Source organism: Rana temporaria, chromosome 11 (genome assembly GCF_905171775.1).
Source record: "Rana temporaria chromosome 11, aRanTem1.1, whole genome shotgun sequence".
In the NCBI taxonomy this organism is placed as follows: domain Eukaryota; kingdom Metazoa; phylum Chordata; class Amphibia; order Anura; family Ranidae; genus Rana; species Rana temporaria.
This window is the reverse complement of record NC_053499.1, coordinates 61,454,520-61,472,541: the sequence shown is the minus strand read 5'-3', so window position 1 is coordinate 61,472,541 and position 18,022 is coordinate 61,454,520. Positions and strand designations below refer to the sequence as shown.

The 18,022-nt window shown below is 46.7% G+C and overlaps 1 protein-coding gene across 1 annotated transcript in view; it reads left to right on the top strand.

Annotated features, from left to right (window-relative positions):
• LOC120917387 (solute carrier family 22 member 6-B-like) overlaps positions 1-18,022 on the top strand; it is a 103,733-nt gene that overhangs the window by 64,478 nt on the left and 21,233 nt on the right. Inside the window, exons 6-7 of the mRNA XM_040328651.1 lie at positions 5,827-5,945; positions 7,144-7,358. Of these exons, the coding sequence (XP_040184585.1) occupies positions 5,827-5,945; positions 7,144-7,358 (334 nt within the window). The remainder of the gene's footprint in view (positions 1-5,826; positions 5,946-7,143; positions 7,359-18,022) is intronic.

Here is an 18,022-nt window from a genome sequence, read left to right as displayed (position 1 = left end):
TCATTTATTTTCTTTTGTATGCCAGCGATGGTCCTGGTCTCCCCCCCCCCCCGCCGCATTGATCCGAACGGTGATCTTTTTAAGGATCTCCTTCCTCCTGGCCGGGGTGGTGTTCTGGCTCTCAGGGCCATGGAGAAAATGGCCCTGAGATGATGATGCCCTGAGCAAGAATTCGCTTCTCTCCCAGGGTAAAATTGAGCTTCCTGCGCTTGGTGGCCATCACAGACACCACCTAGCAACAAGAAACTCACCCCCAAAAATAAACAACAATACACACAAACAAACAAACAAACTCACTGCAAAAAAAATATAAACACAAGCAGACAGCTACTATAAATTAAAAAACAAACAGGCAAAAAAGGGAAACAAAAAATAAACAAAGACAAAAAACAAAAACACTTATCAAAAACAAACACCAAATATACTCTACAACTCCGCAACAACTTTTCTCATAAACACAACTCACCAACAAACACTGACAAACGTTCTGAACAGAAGCAACTTGCTTAAGGAAGGGAACACAGGGAAATACTTTTGCAAGGGAAGTGTTTGACTGGGGCAATTTACACACAGGGCGATCCTCAAACTAAGTACGCTTGGCCTTTTACCTATCTCACTGATTGCGATGAGCTCAGTTCTGCACATGCCCAGTGAGAAGCAGATTTGTGCGCGCATGCGCAGTACAGCCGGCCCTTCATTTGCATGGGGTCACGGCTCATTACAATGAAGCACGCCCACTTCCTTCCCACTTGCAAAAACCCTGCCTTACGCCTCGGAATTTAAGTTAGGAAAGCGAAATTTTGTGCGCAAATGCGCTGTGGATACGGCACTTACGACACCAACTTAGGGCGCCGTAACTTAAATGACATAAGTTAGCTAAAACTAAATTTGCACAGCTTTTTGAGGATTTGGCCCATGGTACCAATCATTGAAAATTAATCACACCTGATGTACCGACTGTCTATATCATTTCTTGAGGCCCCAAAATGTCAGGACAGTACAAATATCCCCCAAATGATCAATTTTTGGAAAGTAGACAGTCCAGTGTATTTAAGAGGCATGGTGTGTTTTTTGAAGTTTTATTTTTTTCCCACAATGCTTGAGAATTTGAAAAACGATTTTTTTTCTTTACATAAAATTGTCATATTAACAATTTATTTCTTATACACAGCATAGGCATACTTGCAATTACACCTCAAAACACATTTTGCTACTTGTTCTAAGTATGGCGTTACCACATGTGTGAGACTTTTTCACAGCCTGGCCATATACAGAGGTTAAACATCCAAGTAGCACCTCCAGGTGTTCTAAGGACATAAATTAGACATCTAAATTTCTGACTACCTATCCCGTTTTTGAAGGAACTGGAGTACCAGGACAATGGAAATGCAAACAAAATGACCCCCATTTTGTAAAGCAAACACCCCAAAGTATATTCTATGAGGCATTATGAGTTTTTTGAACATATCATTTTTTTCCACACATAAAAACATATTTTTTTTACACAATGTTGTAAATTCATAAGCTATTTCTAAAACCTAGCATGTACATAGCAAACATGACACCCCAACATACATTCTGCTCCTCTTCCTTAGTATGGCCATACCACATGTGTGAGACTTTTACACAGCCTGGCCACATAGAAAGGCTCAACATCCTAGTAGCACCTTCAGGCGTTCTAGGAGCATAACTTACACATATAGGCCTGGATTCTCAAAAGAGATACGACGTCGTATCTCCAGATACGCCGTCATATCTCTGCGTTGTGCCGTCGTATCTATGCGCCTGATTCTTAGAATCAGTTACGCATAGATATCTATTAGATCTGACAGGCGTAAGTCTCTTACACCGTCGGAACGTAAGTGCATATTTACGCTGGCCGCTAGGGGCGTGTAAGCTGATTTACGCATTAAAATATGTAAATCAGCTAGATACGCAAATTCACGAACGTACGCCCGGCCGACGCAGTAAAGTTACGCCATTTACGTTAGGCCTTTCCCGGCGTAAAGTTACCCCTGCTATATGGTGGTGTAAGTGCGGCGCACCAATGTTAAGTATGGCCGTCATTCCCGCGTCGAAATTTGAATTTTTTACGTCGTTTGCGTAAGTCGTCTGTGAATGGGGCTGGACGTCATTTACGTACACGTCGAAACCAATACGTCCTTGCGGCGTACTTTGACGTAAAGCACACTGGGATATTCCACGGACGGCGCATGCGCAGTAAGTGAAAAACGTCAATCACATCGGGTCATGGATAATTTACATACCACACGCCAACCTCTTCACAATTTGAATTAGGCGGGCTTGCGCCGGCCGATTTATGCTACGCCGCCGCAACTTACGAAGCAAGTGCTTTGAGAATACTGCACTTGTCCGTCTAAGTTGTGGAGGAGTAATGTAAATCAGATACGTTACGCCCGCACAAAGTTATGCGCTCCTACGAGAATCTGGCCCATCATTTTCTGACTACCTATCAGACTTTTGTAGACCCTAGAGCACCAGGACAATGGAAACGTCCACAAATTGACCCCATTTTAGAAAACAAACACCCCAACATATATTCTATTAGGCATTATAAATCTTTTGAACATGTAATTTTTTCCATAAGTTTTTGGTAAGTGTGGAAAGAAAATTTAAATGTATTTATTTTGCATAAAGTTGTCAATTTATAAGATATTTCTAACACATAGCGTGTACATAGCAAAAATGGCACCCCAAAATACATTCTGCTATTTCTCCTGGGTATGGTGATACCACAAGTGTGATACTTTTTCACAGCTTAGCTACATAGAGAGGCTAAACATCCAAGGAGCACCATCAGGTGTTCTAGAGACATAAATTACACACATACATTTCTGACAACCTATCAACCTATCATTTTTAATATTTCGAACACAGCATGTACATACCAATTACACACCATACCTTCTGCTGAGTAAAGGGTAAACAAAATATTACCTGTGGTTTTAGTAGTGCAGTAGTCCACAATGCTCCAGGCAGCAGACAGGAATGTGGGCAGCGACAGCGAAATAATTTTTCAGGCAGCTGGCAGGAATACTGTCCATAGTCAGTACAGGCAGAGCTATTGTCAGCACAGCCAAAGCATTGGCCCATGTAGCAGGCAGAGATACAGTATGGTCAGTACAGCCAAAGTATTGGTCCAGGCAACAGGCACATGGTTCATAAAAAGTCCTTGGTCAGTGCTGGTAGAGATATTGTCAGCACAGCCAAAGTAATGGTCCAGGCATTAGGGCCTCAGTCAGGAAAGAATGGGGACAGGGGTAGAGGTTTCTCCCACCCAAATCACTTTGAAGCCTCTGTTCTGTTCTGGGAATTACAAAACCCAGAGAAAACCAAAAACAGTTTTTCTCAACTCAGAACACTATTCTAAAGCCCCTCACATATGTAAGACCCCTGTGTTATTTTGAATCCCACAACTACAGTAGCAGGGCGACAGATCAGTCCAAGTGGCAGACAAAAAACATGGTCAATTAACAGGCTGGGGTCAGTGCAGGTAAAAGACAGAAATACTGTAGACGGTAGGCAGAGGCATAGTTGATACAGTCCAGGGTCTGTTCATGTGAAAGGCAGTGATATGATCGGTTGAGGCAGCAGGGAAATAATCAGCGCAGAAACCGAAAACGGGAAATGGCAGTCAGTTAGAAATATGGGGTAATAGTTTACAGAAGCGTTATAGCGTCTGAAGCATTCTCCGATACATAGACTTGGTTGGGAGGGACATTAGTGACAATGAATAATGGTGTCTTTCCTAACTCTTTTGCTACACACCTGACTTTTTTTGTGACAGGTACTCAGGTACTCGGGCTGGTGACAGGTACTCGGGTACTTTGATGAGCTGGTGGTAGGTACTCGGGTACTCTGATGGGCTGGAGACTGGTATTTGGGTACTCTGATGGGCTGGTAACAGGTACTCATCTACTCGGTTACTCTGATGAGCTGGTGACAGGTACTCAGGTACTTTGATGTGCTAGTGATAAGGATGAGCCGAACACCCCCCTGTTCAGTTCGCATCAGAACTTGCGAACACACCAAATGTTCGTGTGAACATTAGAACCCCGTTAAAGTCTATGGGACTCGAACATTTGAAATCTAAAGTGTTAATTTTAAAGGCTAATATGCAAGTTATTGTCCTAAAAAGTGTTTGGGGACCTGGGTCCTGTCCCAGGAAACATGTATCAATGCAAAAAAAGTTTTAAAAACGGCTGTTTTTTCAGGAGCAGTGAATTTAATAATGCTAAAAGTGAAACAATAAAAGTGTAATATTACTTTAAATTTCATACCTAGGGGGTAGTGTAAAGTCAGCATGTGAAAAAGCGCATGTTTCCCGTACATAGAACTGTCCCTGCACAAAGTGTCATTTCTGAAAGAAAAAAAGGCATTTAAAACCGGCTTTGCGGCTCTAATGAATTGTCGGCTCTGGCAATTGCAGAGATGATTCATTCATAAAAAATAAAAATAAAAAAGATGGGGGTCCCCCCAAATTCCATTAACAGGCCCTTCAGGTCTGATATGGATATTAAGGGGAACCCCGCCGTCAATTTAAAAAAAAAATGACGTGGGGTTCCCCGCAAATATCCATACCAGACCCTTCAGGTCTGGTGTGGATTTTAAGGGGAACTCGACCCCAAATTTAAAAAAAAAATGGCGTGGAGTTCCCCCAAAAATCCACACCAGACCCTTATCCGAGTACGTTAACCTGGCCGGCTGCAGAAAAGAGGGGGGGACAGAGTGCGCCCCCCCTCTCCTGAACCGCACCAGGCCACATGGTCACTTTTTGCGATTCGGCACTGCGCCACTTTAACTGACAATTGCGCAGACGTGCGACATGGCTCCCAAACAAAATTGATGTCTTTTTTTCCCCACAAATAGAGCTTTCTTTTGGTGGTATTTTATCACCTCTGCGGTTTTTTATTTTTTGCGCTATAAACAAATATAGAGTGACAATTTTGAAAAAAAAAGTAATATTTTGTACTTTTTGCTATAATAAATATCCCCAATTTTTTTTAAAAAATATAATTTTTTTCTCAGTTTAGGCTGATATGTATTCTTCTACATATTTTTTTGTAAAACAAATTGAAATAAGTGTATATTGATTGATTTGCACAAAAGTTGTAGCGTCTACAAAATAGGGGACCATTTTATGGCATTATTATTATTATTACTTTTTTTTTACTAGTTATGGCAGCGATCTGATTTTTATCGTGACTGGGACTTTATGGCGGACACATCGGACACTTATGACACATTTTTGGGCTATAAAAATGCACTGATTACTGTGAAAATGACACTAGCAGTGAAGGGGTTAACCACTGGGTGGCGCTGAAGGGGTTGTGTGTCCTAGGGAGTGATTCTAACTGTTAGGGGGAGAAGTTACCAATGACTTGTTCCTGATCACGGGGAACAGTAGATTAGTGGCATGTCACTAGGCAGAACAGGGGCATGCCTTGTTTACAAAGGCATGCCCCTGTTCTGCCTTTGCCGACCGCAATCGTAGGCCATCCGGGAACATCGAGTTTCCAGGACCCGCGCACTCACGAGGCACACGGGCGTGCGTGCGCGCCATTGGGCGGCAAATTTAAAGGGACGTACAGGTACGCCCATTTGCCTGCCTGTGTCAACGTAAAGTGCGTGCGGCAGTCGCTATGTGGATAAAGAGAGGCGCAGGGTAGGTTCACTTTGTCCATCCATAGTCCTACCCGTTTTTGTGTTGGCAAGTCTTCATATACTCTCTTGTTTATATTTTACGTTAAAATATAAATCTGTATCAAGATTAGATATTAATACAATTCTAACTCTTTATTTCAGACAATCAAATATGACATGCAAAGAGAAATTAATGCTGCTCGTAAGACGAATTATTCTGTGATAGACCTAATAAGGACTCCTGTGGTTCGTCGCATATCCATTTGTATATCTTGCACTTGGTAGGTACTAACCTTCTTGTCATTGTATCTATGTGAAGATAAAGGTGTTGCTTTCACTGTTTTTTTTCGTCAGTCACAGTTTTATAAATATTATAATTGTGCTCCATCACAGGGATGACTATAAATATTAAAACTGTGCTCCACTTACCCTAGACTTACTTGTGGCTTCCACTTTACGCCCCTTACTCTGAATGCACTATAGCCTAGCATGAATGCAAACCAGCCATTAGCTGATATAATAGTTAAATTTTTTTGGAATAGGAGGGTTATGTTTTAAATTTAAACAGTTGACACTGTTACCTGATTTCCCCACTATTCACATGAAGGGGCATATCTTCCCTGTTACATAGTAGTCAGGCTGGCAAATCTCTGAGCTATTGCAAGTTTGTAATGCATCAAAAAATTCAAATTCAATTACCGGTAGGTCTGGTAGATGGTCATACGTGGTCACTTCTTAGACCATTATTAGATTGCATCAGATAAGCTGGTTATTTTTTACACTATTGTTATTTTCACAGTCTGGCTATATAACACAGACCCAATAATTATATAAAGATGCAGAAGTGTTGTGTAAAATGTGATCGTTTTAGGGGTACAATCTCACAAGTGATTTAAAATGTGATTTATAGAGTAAAAACTGCAACCTGAACAGTAATAGCAACCCGTCTTTGTGTGAGTAAAAACACAGATGGACTCGCTGCTTATTTTTGAACATATTTCACTGGTCATTTATGTAAACTATTTTGAAAGCCCTCATAACCAACAGAGCACAAGTAGCCATTGCCAAACCAAATTGTTTGCCACGGTGTATTGTTAGGAAATACCACACATATTATTATCCAACACAATAAAGAATGCAGCAAGTCCCTTATATTCTTTAAGGAACAACACTGCATTCACACAGAGAATAGGGGACCAAGTGTTTGTTGATCGGTACTCTCATGTGGACTTTCTATGCAGTTTAATGTTTAACACAAAATGTATCCAACCCCTCCAAATCATTATACTATCAGCAAGCAGAGCTTATAAACATCCAACTGCTTAATGAGAGTGTTTTTTTTCCCCTATTTTACAGACCTGCTGTTTCTGTGGAGGCCACTTATGAGTCATCTATATTTATTTTAAATTGTTATTAGTAATATCACTAGCATCTGATGGAAACTTCAGACTTCTAATGTCCATTTCTTTCCTTAACCAGGTTCTCTACCAGTTTTGCCTACTATGGTCTTGCCATGGACCTTCAAAAATTTGGGCTTAGCATTTATATCATTCAAGTAATTTTTGGCACTGTTGACATACCAGCCAAGTTTTTCTCTTATTTTGTGATTAATTATGTTGGGCGCCGTGTTCTGCAGGCCTCTGCTTTAATTTTGTCTGGTGCTGCAATTTTAGTGAATATCTTTCTACCTGAAGGTAAACAGTTTTTGATGCATTTAATTGTGTTGATGATTTTTTTGTAAATTCTTGTTCAGTATATCTGCCTACATATTGTGAAATATCTTAAGAGATACTGGGCCAAATCTTCAAAGGAGATACGCAGGCGGAACTGCTGTTCAGCCTGCGTATCCCTGTGCCTAACTTTGGAAACGATCCTCAAAAGGATTTTTCCAAAGTTAGGCAGAAGATCTGACATCTGTAAGACACTTACACTGTCAGATCTTAGGATGCAGTACCGCCACCGCCGCTGGGGGCATTTCTCATTGAAATGCCGCTTTGCGTATGCAAATGAGGACTTAAGCAGATCCACAAAGCTTTTAAGCATTGTGGTTTCTGCGTAAGTTCCGATTTGCTTGCGCAAAATTAGGGCTGGTTTTACAATGTGTAAAATTAGTACACCATGTAAAACCAGACCTTTTTTTCGATCGCCGCGATTTTTTTTTAAATTTGATTTTTTTTTCCCGGCGCGTATTTTTTTTTCACCCGTCGCAACTTTATTGTCCCGTCGCAATCCACAAAGCCCGGCGTAAATTACGTTTGCGCGCTGCACGTCGGGAAAATTACGTCACATGCATGCGCAGTACGGCCGGTGCGGGAGCGCGCCTCATTTAAATTTTAATTGCCCCCCGGAGAGGAGGACCGCCTTGCGACGGAGGCACTTAAGTTACACGGCGTGTAATTTCTAGGTAAGTGCTTTGAAGATCGGGCACTTAGGTAGAAATTTAACGCCTGTGTAACTTAACTGCTGAAAGTTAAGTTAGGCTACGTTTTTGGGAATTTGGCCCACTATTTTTTATTTGAGAATCTAACCCATATTGCCTATATCCTGCTCAGTTTTCAAAAGAAGTGTCTCTTCTTCAAGGATCTCTAGCAATCATAAAATGGCAAATTGTCACTAGCACACCAGGATTATGCAAAAGAAAGGAACACGTAATGTCACAGACTCAAAGTGTGACATTTCAGATGCAATGGACCCATTCATCAAGGCAGGACATAACTATTGCTTTGATGAAGGGGTCCGTTGTGGGGTCACTCCTGCATTAATGAAGGGGTACATTTGCAGTCTTCAAACATTGCACTATGAGTCTGCAATAGGGATGAGCCGAACACCCCCTGTTCGGTTTGCACCAGAACCTTCGAACGGACCGAACGTTCACGTGAACATTTAAAACCCCATTGACATCAATGGGACTCGAACGTTTGAATTCAAAAGTGCTCATTTTAAAGCCTAATATGCAAGTTATTGTCGGAAAATGGGTTTGAGAACCCGGGTCTTGCCCCAGGGAACATGTATCGATGGGAAAAAAAAGTTTTAAAAACGGTAGTTTTTTCTGGAGCAGTTATTTTAATGATGCTTAAAGTGAAAAAAAAAAGAAAAGTTCCTTTAAATATCGTACCTGCTGGGTGTCTATAGTATGCCTGTAAAGTGGCACATGTTTAGAACTGTCCCTGCACAAAATGAGATTACTATAAGAAAACATAAATTTAAAACTGCTTGCGGCTTTAATGTAATGTCTGGTCCCTGCAATATGGATGAAAATCATTGAGAAAAATATCATGGTTCCCCCCCCCCCCCCAGTTTGAACAGCAGTATACAGGCGGTGCAAACAAGACAGGGACTGTAGGTTTGTTGTTAAGTAGAATCTGTTTGTAATTGTGAACTGGTACTTTTTTTAAAGTGTAGCTCCAGCCATAACATCTATTTTTAAGCTTTTCTGAAAACATAGAGAAGTGTTATCACCCCTGTAACATTTGTTTTGCTGTCTGTGTGCATCTGTTCAGAAGATTGCAATTCACTTTCTGTCCCAATGACAAATAATTTTTTTTAAATTCGTTTTTTTTTTTTTTACTGAAACAAGGATTGGTGATAAAGCATCAGTGGACAGGAGACGCCTCTTACAGAAGAGAATTTCCCTTCCTAGGGGTAGATTTCCTCTCACTTCCTGTTGTCTCCTTCCGTTTGCAAGTAGGAGTAGTGTGTAAGTTGGATGTTTGAAAGTAGGGGCCTGCCGTATATACACTGCAGAAATTTGGGCCCTAGGTGTTGGTGTTGCCACAACACTGTAAGCCCTCACAGTTAGTCTTGGTGGGCGCTGGAACGCCCTGCTGTGTGAACTATTATATCAAGAACTCTAATTACATGCCATTGTTGAACAGTGGTAGAAAAATTGGGCTTTTGGTGCTGGCGCTGGTGCCACAACACTGTAAGTCCTCACAGTTACTCTTGGTGGGTGCAGGAATGGGCCCTGCTGTGAAATATTAGATCAAGAATTGTAATTACATGCCCCTGTTGAAAAGGGGCAGAAAAATTGGGCCTTTGTTGGTGATGGTGGTGCTGGTGCCACAACTCTGTAAGCCCTCACAGTTACCCTTGGTGGGCACAGGAATGGGCACTGCTGTAAAATATTAGATCAAGAATTGTAATTACATGCCCCTGTTGAACAGAGGCAGAACAATTGGGCATTTGGTGGTGGTGCTGGTGCTGGTGCCACAACACTGCAACCCCTCACAGATACTCTAGTTAGAGCACAGAAATGAGCCCGCTGCAAAGTATTGCATCAAAAATTGTAATTACACGACCCTGTTAAACAGGGGCAGAAAAATTGGGCCTTAGGCACTGGTGCTGGTGCCACAACACTGCAACCCCTCACAGATACTCTAGTTGGAGCGCAGGAATGAGCCCACTGCAAAGTACTGCATCAACAATTGTAATTACACGCCCCTGTTAAACAGGGGCAGAAACATTGGGTCTTAGCCACTGGTGCCACAACACTGCAACCCCTCACAGATACTCTAGTTGGAGTGCAGGAATAAGCCCGCTGCAATGTATTGCATCAAAAATTGTAATTACACGCCCCTGTTAAACAGGGGCAGAACAATTGGGCCTTAGCCACTGGTGGCGGTGCCCAGAACCAAAAATGTTCTTACAAGCTAACAGCATGATCATTGAGGAGGAAAAGGATAGTCACTCAGCATCAGCATAGGCAGTCTTGAAGGGATCTGACATTTCAAAAAAAATTATTCAGTCACATCAGCCTCAGGTGCTTGGTAGCTGGTGGTGATCCAAGCCTGATTCATTTTTATGAAGGTCAGTCGATCGACGGAGTCGGTGGAGAGGCGCACCCTGTGATCGGTTACAAAGCCTCCAGCAGCACTGAATGTGCGTTCTGAAAGAACGCTGGATGCAGGACAAGCCAGCAGCTCGGTGGGAAAGGTGTCCAAGTCTGATCTTGCCTCTAGGTATTCCCGCACCATGTAAAACAGACGCTGGTGATGGTTGCTGGAACCGGTCATACCTTGGGGCTGCAGACTAAAATATTGTCTAAACGCATCGGTCAGACGGCCACCTTCTCCACCGCTCCTTCTGTGACTGACTGAAGCCTCAGCAACACGTAGTCCAGGACCAGGATTTTGTAACCTCCCAGTCTCTGGGAATGCGTTGCACAGACCTTTCTGCAAGGCCTCCCAAAGATGTTTCATCTTCTGCTCCTTCTGCGCCGGCAAGATAAGGTCCGCAACCTTATTCTTGTAACGTGGATCAAGGAGAGCTGCCAGCCAGTAATGATCCCTCTCCTTGATAGCCCGAATACGAGGATCCTTCTGCAGGCTTTGCAGGATCAGGGAGGCCATACAACGTAGGTTTGCTGAGGCATTCGGTGCGGAGTCCTCTGGGTCACTGAGGAAGACATGATCCACAGCTACCTCGTCCCAGCCACGTATAAGTCCATGGGTTTCTTGGTACTGTAATTGATCCCTTGAAGACTGCTGCTGATGCTGAGTGCTAGGCTCCACTTCCATACTGACACAATCCTCCTCCTACTCCTCCTCCTCGTCCTCTTCCTGTGTGATAGGTGGGCAAGCAGGAACACTGTCTGGATAAAGGGGGCCTTGAGAGGTAAGGAAGTCCTCCTCTTCCTCCCTCTGTTCTGCCTCAAGGGCCCTGTCCATTATTCCACTCAGCGTGTACTCCAACATGTGAATAAGAGGCACAGTCTCACTGATGCATGCACTGTCACTGCTCACCATCCTCGTGGCGTCCTCAAATGGAGACAGGACAGTGAATGCATCCCTGATCATGGCCCACTGGCGTGGGGAAAAAAAACAAGCTCCCCTGACTCAGTTCTGCTGCCATATTGGCACAGATACTCATTGATGGCCCTCTGCTGCGTGTGCAGCCGCTGATGGGCATGTCACAGATTAGGCGGTTCTTGGGCAGGTTGTATTCCCTTTGGAGGTCTGCCAGCCGGGCACTGGCATTATATGATCATCAGAAATGCACACAGACTTTCCTGGCCTGCTTCAGGACATCCTGTAAGCCCGGGTACCTGCCCAAGAACCGCTGCACCACCAAGTTAAGAACATGAGAAAAACAGGGCACATGGGTCAGTTGTCCCTGTCGCAGGGCAGAGAGGAGGTTGGTGCCACCATTCCTGGCTTAAGCTGGCGTGACGTCAACCACCTCTGAGCCCGCCCCTGCAGAGCTGACAGAACCTCTGCCCCAGTGTGGCTCCTGTCCCCCAAGCACACCAGCTCAAGCACCGCATGGCATCTGTTATGTACCACGTACCTGGTAGCCAGAGCCCGGTTGTAGGAGTAGGCCTCTCTTACAGCTCCGGCTGGTGAGCTGCTGGATTGGGAACAGCAGACTCAGGAGCCTGGCGGGGTAGGAGTACCGGCCAGCTGGGTAGATTAGTAGATGTAGATCACTGTTGGAAGTGTAGGCTGGAACTGAAGTAACCGGAAGCAGAGGTCCGTGACACCGACAGAAGATTCACAGCAACAACTGAGAAGGTAAGCTGGTAAATAGACAGCAGACGGAAGCAGGGTCAGACAAGCCGGATCACATTAGATAGTTCAGATAGTCAGATGGGATAAGCAGGAGAGTGGTCGTGGTACAGGCAGGTAGGTCGGGCAACGGTGGATCAATCAGAGGTAAGTCGATAGAAGCCGAGGTCAGAATCGGAGAGGTGCGGAAAGTCAAACAAGCCGGGTCAAAAGGTAACAGCAGGTAATCAGATTTCTTCAGGTAAATAACGTTCAGAGACTGTAGATCAGACAGCAATGTGCTGGAGCTGTCAGTGTCCATTTAAAGCCGTTTTTGGCGCCAAGGAATCGGCGTGCACTCGCGCGCTCCCGCCGCGCGCGATCCCGTTGTGCAGCGCACCATAGGTGCGCGATGCTGCGCAATTGCGCGCCGTTGTTTTAACCCTCTGGAAGGGTTCCGAGACTGAGAGGTAAGTCCCTGACATTGCCCCCCCCAAGGGGCAGCCTCCGGATGCCTAGTCAGGCCATCTTGTCAGGATGATCAAGAAAAAATGAACGTACCAATCTTCTGGCATGGATGTTGCCTTCAGGTTCCCAGGAATTCTCTTCTGGTCCGTAGCCTTTCCATTTAATCAGAAATTGGTTCTGTCCTTGTCGCCTTCTACAATCTAGGATGGCTTCTACCACAAATTCCTCGCAGCCGTCAACATGAACTGGTTCGGGAGGCCTTGTTCCCCTATTAGGGAAAGGATCAGGAGCTGCAGGTTTCAATAAAGAGACATGGAATACAGGGTGCACTTTAAGAGAATCAGGTAAGGATAGTTCATATGAAACCGTATTGATTTTCCTCTTGACCGGAAAAGGTCCCATAAATTTGGGTCCCAATTTCTTAGAAGGACAAGCTAACCTGAGGTTGCTGGTAGAAAGCCATACCTGGTCCCCTGTTTTCAGATCCAGCTCTCCTTTCCTTTTCCTGTCGAAGAACCTCTTACTGTCAGCCTGGGCCTTGGTCACAGCTTCCTGTAGTAATTTGGTGTTTTGTTTGAGGAATTCCACGGTATTCTGTACTGCCGGTACTGAAGATTCTGAAAGAAAATCTGGTAAAAAAGTTAGGTTGAAACCATAATTGGCAAAAAAGGGAGATTGCCCCGTGGCAGAATGACTGGCGTTGTTGTAAGCAAATTCTGCTAGGGGTAGCAGAGAGACCCAATCATTCTGAGAAAACGTTGTGAAGCACCTGATGTATTGTTCCAAAGTCTGATTGGTTCGTTCAGTTTGCCCATTGGTCTGGGGGTGATATGCTGAAGATAGAGCGAGTTCAATTTGTAACATTTCACAGAGGGCCTTCCAAAACCGAGAGGTGAATTGAACTACCCATCTGATACTATGTTGGAGGGTACCCCATGCAACCTAACAACTTCTTTAATAAAGACACGAGCAGTCTCAACGGCAGAAGGCGTGTTCTTTAGAGGGAGAAAATGGGCCATTTTGGTCAAACGGTCCACGATCACGAAAATTGCAGTACAGTCTTCAGAACAGGGAAGCTCTACAATGAAGTCCATGGCCACCATTTTCCACGGTCTGTCGGGTACGGGTAATGGTTTCAGTAAACCCCAGGCTTGGTTTCGAGGTGTCTTGTTCCGATTACAAATAGGGCATGTGCTGATATAAGACTTACAGAAATTCTCTAACCCAGGCCACCAGAAGGTGCGACGCACCAGCTCTAGTGTCTTACGAACCCCAAAATGTCCGGCCATTGGATGGTCGTGGAGGTGTTTCAGAACCTCTACTCGGATGTCTTCAGGGACAAAAATCTGGCTTCCTCTCCAGAACAGTCCATCTCGGGATTCTAAAGAAATGTTGGAGGGTTTGGAAGAATCTGAAGACGCTCCCCGGAGCAGGGAAAGCAGGTCAGTGTGCAGTAGCAGAAAACTGTTTTCTGGTAGAATGGTGTCAGGAGTGGAGGTATCTTTTGGGTTGTCATGCATTCTGGACAGAGCATCCGGCTTGACATTCTTAGAGCCCGGGCGGTAGGTGATGTGGAAGCCGAAACGGGAAAAGAAGAGTGCCCACCGAGCCTGTCGGGGCTTCAATCGCTTGGCAGATCTTAAATATTCCAAGTTCTTATGGTCCGTATAAATTAGCACGGGATGTGCAGCACCTTCCAATAAATATCTCCACTCTTCCAAAGCGGCCTTGATGGCCAATAACTCACGATCACCTACGTCATAGTTTCTCTCCGCAGGGGAGAGTTTTCGGGAGAAGAATCCTACGGGGTGTATTAGGTCTTTGTCTCCCATGCGTTGGGAGAGAACGGCCCCCACTGCGACTTCAGAGGCGTCTACCTCAAGGAGGAAAGGTAGAGCCGGATTTGGGTGGCTGAGAATTGGGGCAGTCGTGAAGAATTTCTTTAGCGTGTCGAAGGCTTTTTGTGCCTCAGGATTCCAACGGAAACGGAAGTTTTGTTTCGTAAGCTGTGTAATGGGGGCAACAATGGTAGAGAATCCTTTAATAAAACGTCTATAGAAATTCGCAAAGCCTATAAAACGTTGGACCCCCCCGGGGCGTGGCCTGGACATGGCCGAGTGAGGTTGTGGTTTTGCAGAGCTCCCGGGCCCGAACCCCGCTCATCGGCTAAAGCAGAAAATAATTCGGCATAAACTCAAGTAAGAAGTATAAGACGAGAGCAGTTACGAAGAGGACACCCGCAGGCAAAACAACGGGAGAAATCCAACGTTATTTCCACCCGCTACAGGAGACCCCCTCCGGAGCCGGGGCTACAGCGCAGGGAAGCCCACCACGTGGAGCCGCAATTCAACACCAGCCCCAACTGCCTGAGCTGGACCCCTCTCGGACCGGAGGTCCCGCTCCACCCTCGGATCCTTCCTCTCCCTCCCGGGGGCATCCGGGTGAAATTATGGCCCTACAGCTGCCACAGGAGGAGAACATACCTGAACAGGACATCAGGGTACTGCTGAGGGCCTTACCCACTCGATCGGACATTGAAGCCCTTATCCTCCGCCTGGAGGAGACCCACCGCCGCGACATCCAGGAGGTGAGGGGAGAGTTGTCCTCCATCAGTGACCGGGTGACGTCGGGAGAAACAGCGGTGACATCGCTGGAGAATCGAGTCCTCGCCTTGGAACGCTCCCGGGACCAGCACCGTGAGGCGGCGGTGTCGCTCCAGCTCCACCTCGAGGATATGGAGGACAGAAGCCGCCGCTCTAACTTACGGATCCGCGGCATCCCGGAGGATACAGACCTCGACGCGCTGGTGAGAGATCTCTTCCGCACGATCTTGGAGGACCCAGAGGCAGACATCATACTCGACAGGGCGCACAGGGCCCTGGGCCCTAGATCTCCGGACCCGGCCAGGCCACGTGACGTTGTGTGCCGCCTACACAGGTATGCACAAAAAGAAGACATCCTGCGCCGGGCCTGGGATTTTGGTGACTTAGAAGTGTCGGGCTCCCGGGTAAAGATACTCCCGGATCTCTCCGGGTCAACTCTGAAACGGAGAGCCCTCCTGAGGCCCCTGCTGGAACTTGCCTGGCAGAAGGATTGTACCTACAGATGGGGATACCCTTTGGCGGTGACATTCCGAAGAGAGGCAAGAGCATTCACCCTGCGATCGTCAGCAGAGCTCCCAGCGCTCTTCCAATTCCTGGAGGCGGATCCGATACCAATCCCGGACTGGCTGCAGCTGCTCCCGCGGATGACAGGCTGATCGGGGATCTCCAACATCCGCGGTCCGATGCCCCCCTGTCGACAGAGATGCAGACGCCGTCAGAGAGAGGCTTCGGGAGGCGCACGTGAGTAGGCCCTGGGCCGTCTTTTTCCCGGTACGGCTCCCCCCCCGGAGCGCCTCGCCCCCCCCCAGAACATGGAGCCTGCACCGCAGTCCTCTCCCCCGCTACCTCCCCCCCCTGGGAACTCATTCAGAAGAGCCCGCTGAGCCGATGCCCACCCCCTGACGGTCTAGATACTGCTCCGCGGCTCTTGGGTGGAGCCGCGCTTCAGGGTGGAGCGAGATGCTCTGGTACTGGGCAGGCTACCTCCCTGCCGCTGAGATGTGACATGCCGGGAGGATGTCCCTGGAAGAGGGAGCCCCCTTTACGGTGCACGGCTTTGCCCTGGGTGGGGGATACGGATCTGGTTTATATCTGGCCTCATGAGACCAGGGAGACAAGAGGTTGACATTTGGAGTCCCGCATGGGTAGCCGCCCCTGCAGCCGGAGGAGGCGATATTTGAGCATTCCAGAAGGCAACTCAGGAGCTTAGGATCACTACCGCAACACTGGCTGGATGTTTTTACCCCCCGGCCGAAGAAGGCCCTTACAGCAGCTGGAACACTCCCCCTATCTGATTTCTCAGACCCCATTTTATTTTTTGTCTCTGTTCTTCATCCCAACGGGACAAACGGACGTTAAGCGGATTGCGCTGGTGGGATCTGTGTTAGAGGGAAGTGCTAATGTTAATACTGCTGGGCTGGGGGAGGGCTGTGACCTAGCTGGGTTCCCACCACATTTATTGGGTGGGAGGATATGACATGACCTCCCAAATGGGGGGTGGTGGTTGGTGCCGAGGGGGGGGATGGGCGGGGATGATGCCGGGCTGGGCTAATACCTAGTTCCGTTAAGATTTGCACTCTATATAGAATTTACCTTATGTGCTATATGCTACTGCTCCTTTACAAGTGATTTCTACCTGATAGATATCGTTACTGTTCTTATTTTGTTTTTGTTTTGCCGTTACAGTTTAAGTTTGCAGGAACAGCCGGGGATGGGGCAAGGGATTCGGGAGCTTGCTTCCCGACTCTGTTCGCCCGACACCCCACTTAGGACTTCGCTCAATTTCCGGGTCCTTCCTGGAGAGCGTATTAGCCGCTTAGGCTCATTAAGAAACTCTTACAGCTGCCTACACTCAGGACAGCTTCCTAACTTCCTGCCTGTCTTTACAGCGGGCCACTCTCTCCCCCTCTTTCTAAATCTCTCTGCTCTTCCACCCCCCCAACCCCCCTCGACCCCCCCCCCTCACCTCTTCCCCCGCCTTATCTCCCTATCTCTTGTGAGACCCCCCACCCCTCTCACCCTCCCTTACCCGCGGACATGGACGAAATACACGTGATCTCTCTTAATGCTAAGGGCCTAAACACCCCGGAGAAGCGTCGGATGCTTCTCCATGATATGCGTCAGGCGAGAGCGGACATCGTATTCCTGCAGGAGACACACTTCAGGGACGGGTCCCTCCCTGTGCTCAAGAACCGCTACTACCCACATGTATACCACTCCGCGTTTGCCGAGGCTAAGTCAAGGGGAGTGTCGATCCTTATATCGGCTAAGGTGCCATGGACCTGCACAGACACAGAGACCGACACACAGGGTCGCTTTCTGTTCCTGAAGGGTCGAGTGGGTGAGACAAAGATTACCTTTGGAAACCTCTATGCGCCAAATGTCCACCAAGACACGTTTATTAAACGCCATATAGAGAGACTTGCGAGATTCAGGGAGGGACAGTTGATAGTGGGCGGAGACCTTAACGTGCCCCTGACGTGCTCCACTCCGCCCAACTGATAGACGCATGGCGCCTCCTCCACCCTGGGGAAAAAGACTACACCTTCCACTCACGACCCCACCAGTCATACTCCCGCATTGACTATTTTTTAATCCCCCATGAACACCTACAGGCGATTAGTGAAGCCACCATAGGCTCCATAACATGGTCGGACCATGCGCCGATAAGCCTCCGCTACACCATCTCAGACATCTACGCGGCTCAGAGGCCGCCATGGAGGTTGAATGAGGGCCTGCTCCAGGATCCGGAGATCCTAGCAGATGTGGTAAAGGAAATCGGCTTCTATTTTGAGTCCAACGTCA